The sequence below is a fragment of the Crocuta crocuta genome, unplaced genomic scaffold (genome assembly GCF_008692635.1).
Source record: "Crocuta crocuta isolate KB4526 unplaced genomic scaffold, BGI_CrCroc_1.0 scaffold147, whole genome shotgun sequence".
Classification (NCBI taxonomy): domain Eukaryota; kingdom Metazoa; phylum Chordata; class Mammalia; order Carnivora; family Hyaenidae; genus Crocuta; species Crocuta crocuta.
This window is the reverse complement of record NW_027532594.1, coordinates 5,811,598-5,820,872: the sequence shown is the minus strand read 5'-3', so window position 1 is coordinate 5,820,872 and position 9,275 is coordinate 5,811,598. Positions and strand designations below refer to the sequence as shown.

General features: G+C 41.6%; 1 protein-coding gene across 1 annotated transcript in view; it reads right to left on the bottom strand.

Annotated features, from left to right (window-relative positions):
* Positions 1–629: 629 nt before the first annotated feature.
* Positions 630–9,275, bottom strand: part of FIG4 (FIG4 phosphoinositide 5-phosphatase) — a 133,705-nt gene continuing 125,059 nt past the window's right edge. The window contains exon 23 of the mRNA XM_077779972.1: positions 630–964. Within this exon, the coding sequence (XP_077636098.1) occupies positions 787–964 (178 nt within the window). The 3' untranslated portion in view covers positions 630–786. The remainder of the gene's footprint in view (positions 965–9,275) is intronic.

Sequence of the window (9,275 nt, the reverse complement as noted above, 5' to 3'; positions counted from 1 at the left end):
TTTGTTCTTTTTTCCTGAACCATTGGAGGGTATCTGTTGACATCTTGTCCCTTTATCCATAAATATTTTAGTGTTTATTTCCTAAGAACAAGAGCTTTCAAAAAACACAAAGTTAACAATTTTTTTATCAAAACGCAAAGCTAACATAAAATCAGAATAAATAAAAAATGTTAACTACAGAGAAAAATAATCTGACTTCATTTTACCCGGGAGATGAGTTTTTTGGCCTGTTTCCCTTACTGAGATACTCCAAGACTTGACCATAGTTCCTGGCACACAGTAGATACTCAACAAATACCTGTTAATTTCTTAATTACGGTATGATACTATATTGACTGCATTTCTTTTATTTTTTTATTACTAAAAATTTTTTTAACGTTTTTTATTTTATTTTTGAGAGAGAGAGCGAGCGAGAGAGGCAGAGCTCAAGCAGGGGAGGGGCAGAGAGAGGGAGACACAGAATTCAAAGCAGGCTCCCAGGCTCTGAGCTGTCATCACAGAGCCCTCTGTGGGAGATCATGACCTGAGCCGAAGTCGGATGCCCAATCGACTGGGTCACCCAGGAGCCCCTGTATTGACTACATCTCTAAAAGTATTTCTAAAATAAAGCAAAGGCAATGACAGCAAAATATTCAAGCATTTCTTTATTTCCTATAATTTGTAGTTTACCAGTTACAAAAAGAGGAAAAACTTTCAGATGTAAAGGACTCCCAGGAAATTCACTTTTTAAGATGAACTAAAACAGATTATAATGTAAGCAAATTCACAGGGGGACCTGCCTTCTCTTCACAGGTAGCGGTTCCGGATGTATTCTCGGTACATGGAGGTGTCTTCCTTTCCAAGAGGCTGCATGATACCTTGACTGGCCTGGATGTGGGCTTGGAAGATCTCTGTAGATTTTCTGTCTACCCTTGGAGGCTGTACTTCATAGATGTTGTCTTGTGAGAAAGCTGAGATAGGTGTTCTATAAAAGAGAAGAGGAGACAGGGCTATATTAAAGAAAATAAAAGACACACAGGGAGCTATGTCTCAAAGTATTTGAGAGTCACTGACCTTGAACATGCAGACTTAATAATAAGTGGTGGTGGTGATTTCCCCTGTCCCCTCTAAGTTGGCTTCCTCCCTTGCCCAGAGGACAGAGCTGGACCAGCACCTGCCCAAGGAGCCTTCCCTGAAGCACAGGAACCTCTCTCTGTTCTGTGCCTCAGACATACCTATGTCTCCGCACCCATCTGCCTCCTTCACTTGACCAGAGTAACTTTAGATGGGGGTTATAAATTTTTTGCTCCTTGACACATGATAGGAACTCCATGGGTTGGTTTTTTTTTTTTGTATATTGTCTCCTGCAACTTATTTAATTCATCTATTAGTTTAACAGTCATCAACAGTTTTTAAAGGAAGATTTAGTAGGAATCAGTAAAGGGATATTAATTTCTTCCTTACATTGATAAGAAGAGTAGGTAAGTTTATCTGTATGATGTGCTCACTTAGCATAATGCCTGGCACACTGCAAGTGCTCAATAAACGTGAACTATTGTTAATGATTACAGATGCACAGTAATTCCTTATCTGCAATTCTGAAATCCTAAAATCTTTAATAACCAAATGTTACTTTGGTGGTAAAACCTGACCCAGTTGAAATTTATTTGGCGGCACATCCTAACCTGAACCAACAATACTCATCCCACTTCATGTGAATATTAATGTGTTTAATTATCAGACAAGTCCTCAGATCACACTGAGGATGTACCATCTTATTATGATAACAACTCCAAAATTCTGAATTCTGAAACACATCTGGCCTCAGGCTTCTGATGAGAGATTTTGGATCTGTAATAGGCAGCTTCCTTCCTTTCTGGGGCATTGAAAAGCACACAAGAATCTCTTTATTCAAAAATATCTCTCTATTCCCATCCACCTAGCGTAACTTAATGCTTGAAATTTCCATCTACCCATTGTGGAAGGCCTCCAGAAAGGCCTTGTCAAAATGCAGCTTGGTATCTGACACAACCTTTACTCACTGAAGGCTGAGCACCCACGAGTCAGTACATCCTTAGCTGAGAGCAGGCCCTCAAGGGATGAGTCAGTCAAGTCAGGTGTGATGCAGAGTGAGCATATGTGTAGAGTGTGAAAGGAAGGTCAAGAAGGAGCTACTGATGGCGACAACGGTAAACTAAAATGTTGGGGCGCCTGGGTGGCTCAGTCGGTTAAGCGTCCAACTTTGGCTCAGGTCATGGGCTTGTAGTTCTTGGGTTTGGGCCCCGCATCGGGCTCTGTGCTGACAGTTCAGAGCCTGGAGCCTGCTTTGGATTCTGTGTCCCCTCCTCCCTCTCTCTCTCTCAGAATAAACAAACATTGAAAAAGAAAAAAAAAAAACTTAAATGTTTTTGTGAAGGACTTAGCCCAGGGCCGGCCCTGTGAGGTGGGGGGTACTTCTCCTGACAGGGAACCAAGATAACACAGAGAGAAGATGTGAAGAATCTGTTCAGCGAGGCTGGGACCAAGCGCCTTGCTCCTTGTTTCAGAGGCATCATGAAGGTGTCCTGGATGTGTTCGCTGTGAACCCTGACACTGGGGGAGATTCCCAACCATCAAAAGCAGAATTGGACCTCAGCCCCAGCTAGGTCTGTACTGGGAATGTCAGCATTTCAAGAGACACATGGAAGGCAGATGCACAGTGGAAGGCAGGAGCCGTACTCTAACGCCCCCATCCTCAATGGATGCGTTACACTCAAATGTGGGTCTTTCTTACCCAGAAAGCAGTCAAGGTAGCTCACTGTGCTTTGCCTTTACACATCCTGCCACGGCTGGAGATGCATTAAATTAAAATAAAATATATCTGGAGGTAGAATATTCTTTCTGGAAGCCAACCTCAATGGTTTTCACCTCAGGGTAATATATTTCAATTCAAAGTTGGTATATTGTTTGTCAAACACTCCCATTTTTTCAAAGCACTTAAATAATTTCACACAATCTTAGAATGTAACCTTACTTAAGTAAAAACCGAAGGAAAATGATTTACTCAAAGTTAAAAAAATGAAAAGACCAAGGTGAAAGAGTCCTGAGACATCTGAATCTCAATCTGTTTTCCAGCCTGGTTTCAGTGCTTTCTTCAAAATACAAAAGTTACAGTTCTTCTAATGTCAATGGATAACACGTTACAATGGTGAACAATTAGGATGATTAATATATGAACTCTTCTCAATCTTCCCTCACAAAAACACAGCAACTCTACAGTCATTTACATAAGTCAAACTGAAATGCTATAATTCTTTAGTGGGTGATAATGTTCAGGGTCAAACTTTTTAAACTTGAACTTTTAATTTTTTTTTAACATTTAATTATTTTTGAGAGACACAGAGAGACAGAGCATGAGTGGGGAGGAGCGGAGAGAGAGGGAGACACAGAATCTGAAGCAGGCTCCAGGCTCTGAGCTGTCAGCACAGAGTGCGTTGCGGGGCTTGAACTCACAGGCTGTGAGATCATGACCTGAGCCGAAGTTGGGTGCTTAACCAACTGAGCCACCCAGGTGCCCTAAACCTGAACCTTTAAAATGGGAGGCTCCATTAGGGTTTTCAGAGATTGTCATCAAAGCACCAGCCATTGCAATTACTCCTGAACCACACCATCTACCACCTATCTAGGCTTCTCAAATCCCTTTTACATATATTCTCTTACTTAATTTTCACACTCATCCTGGAGGCAGGAAGCATTGGGATTATACTCTCCATTTTACAGAGGAAATATTTAAAGTCAATTTAGAAATGAGACTAATGGTTTCTATCTAGTCTTTGAAGCCAGACTTTTGCCCAGAACCCTTTGTGCATGAACAAAGACCTCTCTGGCAGGAATCACACCAGATCTCCCTAGTCTGAGTACTAAATCTTAATGAGTTGAGAATGGGGAAATGCCAAGTGACCAAGTAACGATTTTATCCTTCAGAGGCCTCGGCTGAATATACAGGTGGGCAGGCTGTGGGAGGTACAGCACTAGGGTCCAGCAACTGCCCGTGGATGTAGGGCTTGGACAACCGTGATAAGGGTCACAGACCAGCCACTTCTACCCTGTGCCTTTGTGGTTTCTTAACAGTAAATCCATAAGGAGTCCTCACCCTACTTCTTGGTAAACTGCTTCACTGCAGTGTGTGGAGTAATGGTAATTATTATAAACACTAAATACGAAATGCCAAACACCAGCCTGAAATGGTATCAGATTGAGTGGCAGGTGCGTTTAGGGCTCCAACATTACCTCACTATGGTTTCAAAACAAGTAGGGAGTCTGAAATCATATTAACTATTGCCTTTGTCTTTGTTAAATTCTTCTAGATTCAGAGGACTGCTTGGGCCCAAAGTGAGACCCCATCATTGAGCCTTCCTTCTGATGCGCATCCATGCCAGACTGAACTTGCCTTCCCCGGTAACTCTGTCTCAGGCCTCACAAAGGTCACTAGTCATTCTCATTGTCATTTTGCCCCAAGAGACTGTTGTCTTTGTGCCTTTATGTTGGGAGCAAAAGTGAATTTGGGATATCGCAGAAGCCCTGTTTTTTTGGAAGCAACTGAGGTAGAGGGGAACTTGCTCAGCACACATGGCCGGCATCCTCTGAATCCACTGTTGCTTTTAGAAGGGTCATTCGGGGTTTAAAACAACCAGGGTATGTTGGGGGAGATGTTTCAGATCTGAAGAAACAGGAAGGTGTCAGGAAATGTATGACAACCGTAGCAAGGACTGGAAATCCTAAACTCACCACTGTGATCTGTGAAATAAAATTGTGAGCGGTGGGAAAATCTAGTTCTTCATATAGGAGAGCCTGGAAGTCTCTTGGAGGCTCAGAGAGGGCCTAGCATTCTGGCCTGCAGGCAGACAGCCTGTCTCTTAGAGAAGAATGGTGAATGCAGTACCATGTGGGGCTGGACTGGATGTCAGGCTAGGTTGTGACAGGTCCTGGGGGCTACGGGGTCAAAGGGTCCTGCAGGGGAAGAGCGGGTGTGAGCCAGGCTCTAAGCTGAACCAAGTCTCTACTTGGGAGCATGCAACAGGTAGGGAGAGTTTTGGGGGTGAAGAGTCCTCTCAAGCATGCTTAGGCTGGGACCCCCATCTGGACTTCAGGAACACAGGGTACAGCCTGTCTGAGTCATGTGGACAGATTCCGCTTGCTGACAAGTGGATTCAACCTGCTGTCAGTCAACAACTGCTCTCTAGCAGGGGCTTGATTGAGGCTTTACACACATCGATCCCTGTTGGTGACAGCAGGGATAAGGAAACAGTGAAGATGTCCCAGTGAGGGAAGGGCATACTCAAGGACTTGGCCATAGTCAAGCCCCTCTCACCCCCACTGGTCCCCTCCTGTAGGTCTGTTGAATTATTTCAAAATGAATTCAGTCTGTTTCCTAGCTCATAACTAGTCGAAGTGTCTGGTAGCTTGGCTGCTGTGGGCAAGTACATGAAATTGGATTTATGAGGCGCTTGGGTGGCTTGGTCGGTTAAGCTCTGACTTCAGCTAAGGTCATAGATCTCATGGTTTGTGCGTTCAAGCCCTGCATTGGGCTCTGTGCTGACAGCTCAGAGCCTGGAGTGTGTTTAGATTCTGTGTCTCTCAAAAATAAACATTAAAAACAATTTTTTAAAATCTATATCTGCAAAGTTTTTGTTGTTCATCTAAATCAGCTCACAGGGCTACTGAACTGTACCTTGGGTGGTGAATCACCTTGCACCTTGAGGCCTGGCTGGTTGTTGTTCCTGTGTTGTGTGGTTTTGTAGGAAGAGCTGACAGGTCTGCCTATCCTTGTTTTCCAATTTAGATTCTCACAGGCATCTCCTGACAAAGGTACTTATGGATAGCTCTGCTGGAAATTTCTAAATAATAAAATACAAGTCTCAAATAGTGGGGAAAAAAACCCCCAACAAAACTGTAATGTGATTACTAGATTTGCGCCAGAAATAAGCTTATGACAAACCCAATATTGTTGGCATAATTAGAAAAATGAGGAAGAAGAAACAGAAACAGAAAAAAACTTTTGTTTCTTCATTGTACTTGGACATCAAGAAGCCAGTCACAAGAAGTTCCCCACGGTCATAAGGCAGGGGTTCTCCAAGTGTGGTCCCCAGACCTGAAGCACTAGTGTCATCTGGGAACTTGTAAGAGATAGACACTCTCACGCCCTGCTCCAGACCTACTGAGTCAGAGACTCTGAGGGTGGGGCCTTAACAAGCCTCCTGGGGATTCTGATGCTCACTAAAGCTCGAGACTCTTTGGTCTAAGAAGAACAGAATGGATCTAAAATGCTAAATAAGATCTTATTTGCAGTCCATCAGCAGTACTGAACATGTTTAAGCAAGAACTCTTCTTTCAAATGATACACTGCTACTAACCTTCCATCAAGAACCCTAATTTGACGTTTAATTGTAAAGATACACCTAATACAGTACATCTAATACAGTAATATTAGATGCACCACATATTTCCTAATGAGGAACTTGTCTCATTTCTCAATTGGGTTACACATTTCCAAGGTGGGAAATAAATACAAAAACATCCAAGACCCTCACAAGGAGTTGCTGATCGGCACCTTGTTTCTGAGGGTACTGGAGAGAGATGGATAGCCCAATAATGCTTTCAATGCTACACAGAATAGTGTTTTTATTAGCTTTGATGGCATCTGTTTCTAGATGAAAAGACCAGTATTTAAACACTAAATGATGTGGAAATTGTGAAACTACTTTCTTTTATTCATTCCAGTAGAGAGGGTTGGCTTTTTATTGCATTTTCATGGTGGAAAAACTAGTTCCACTTTTCCCTCCTGGCCATAAACATAGGAAATTTTTTTTTAAACTTCTCCTCATAGCTCCCAAAGGGATAAGACCTAATGCCCCTAATTCAAATGCCAACAGTATTTCTGGAGATAAAATATTATAATTACAAATTTGCAGGCTCATTTCTTTTTATCTACAGAACCTAGTTCTGTCCGCAAGAAGAGCTCTGTATTTCCCCTCAAGGAATGTTACAGTCTTATTTAAAATAATATATTTGCCAGTTCATTTACGGGCTGATTAACCCATATTGCTCAGTGTGCTCAAACACCAACGATTGATGTCACTTGGCCTTAACTGCAATTCCCATTCACAGAAGAGAAACACTTCAGGCAGAAGTTCATAAGACACACCACATGTTTTTAAAGAAAATGCTTTCTTTGGTACCCTTTAATACTCTTTCTGAAAAAATTTTTAATGTTTATTTTTGAGAGAGAGAGAGAGGAGAGAGAGAGAGTGAAAGAGAGAGAGAGACTGTGAGTAGGGGAGGGGCAGAGAGAGAGAGGGAAACACAGAATCCAAAGCAGGCTCCAAGCTGTCAGCAAAGAGCCCGATGCGGGCTCGAACTCACAAACCATGAGATCATGATCTGGGCCAAAGTCAGCCACTTAACTGACTGAGCCAGCCAGGCGCCTCCATGCTCTTTCTTAAATGTGGTATTACTTAAATGTGGTATTATTGCTTGGTTATAATACGGCCATGTCTGATAACAACTGTATCTTACGCTCAGAAACAGAACTAATGTTTAAGTCCCTTTTAAATATTTTTTTAATGTTTATATATTCTTGAGAGAGAGAGAAACAGAGCATGAGTGGGAGAGGGGCAGAGCAAGAAAGAGACACAGAATCTGAAACAGGCTCCAGGCTCTGAGCTGTCAGCCAAGAGCCTGATGCGGGGCTTGAACTCACGAGCAGTGAGATCATGACCTGAGCCGAAGTCGGATGCTTCACTGACTGAGCCACCCAGGTGCCCCTGAGTCCCTTTTAAGTTCAATTCCCACTGAGGCTTTTTTTCTAACACACACTAAATACTCAATAAGCATGCTGATCTGAGAAGAAAACATTTAATTGGTCAGACTGAAACATCTTCTGAATTTACTAATGTCATGACAATTTGTGGCTGGTGATAGAACAGCTGGGTAGTATTTGTATAATTTCAATAGAATTACATATGTGATACTTTTGCATATGATTAGGATTCTGGCATGCATCAACCCCCACCTGACATTTCCATAAAATTTAGAAATGGTTCTGCTCAGAGAGTATCCTTCCCTTCTGTTGCTCCCACAAACTTCAAGTTTTTTCCCCAAGGCTGCTTCTTTCACATCACCAAATGATTCTTTGTTGATCATAACTGGGTCACAGCATCAAAAGAATATTATAGCTAAAGAGGACCTTATAGAAGATCTTCACTAACCCCTTTATTTGCAGATGACAGGCATTAGGTCATTTCTGTCATGATTTCCTCTGCTTTCTGAGGAAAACCATAACAAGTGCAGGTTCAAAATTGATCAGATGTTCTGGTCTCAGAGGAGCAAAACCTTGGCAAATACCTTAATAGCACCAGCCCTTGATTATTAGTCTGTCTTCCTGCAGGTTTTATGATTTCTATTAGAAAATAATAGCCCTTATCACATAACCAGCAGAGCAGCCTATGGTACACATAACCATGAAATAAATAAATTTCTCCCTCTGTAGCCTTTAATANATATATATATATATATATATATTAATCATCCATTGCTTCTCTTTAGTTGTCTTATTAGATTGCTTGTATCTTTCCAGTATGGTACTCATATATTGAAGCCTAGTCATGAATCTATTTTACCAAGATAGTAGAGTGAAAATGTGGTTAGCTTTATCACATTAAAAATTTACAGGACGCTGCATATTGCTCACCTTCTGTGCATAAGTATAGACACCTAACTCCAAAACAGCTCTCAAACTGCAGCTGTCCCATATGGTGGCTCTTAGCTGCATGTGGCTACTTACACTTAGTTGAAATTAAACAAAAGTTAAAAGTAGTTCCTCAGTAGCACTGGTCACATTTCAAGTGCCTGATAGCCACATGCAGCTAATGGCCACTGTTTTACACAGCACAGATACGGAATATTTCCATCATCACAGAAAGTTCTTTTGGTCAAACTGTCTTAGGATCTCTTTCCTATTTTTCCTCATGAATTTTGGGTTATTTTGTGTCTTTCTAAGCCCATCCTAATATATCTCTTTATACATTTATCAGTCTCTGATCTTTTATTTACATATTTATATGCTTACTAGGAATGTGAACTCCATTTCGACCACCTCTTTAACTCCAATGTCCAGAAGAGCACCTGGCATACAGTAAGCGCTCAATAATTATTCATTTAATGAATGAATGAATGAATGGTGTCTGGTTAAGGAATCAGATTTTATCTTGGTTTCTAAATTCAGAACCTGAATTTAGTGTGATTTGGATTATTTGAAA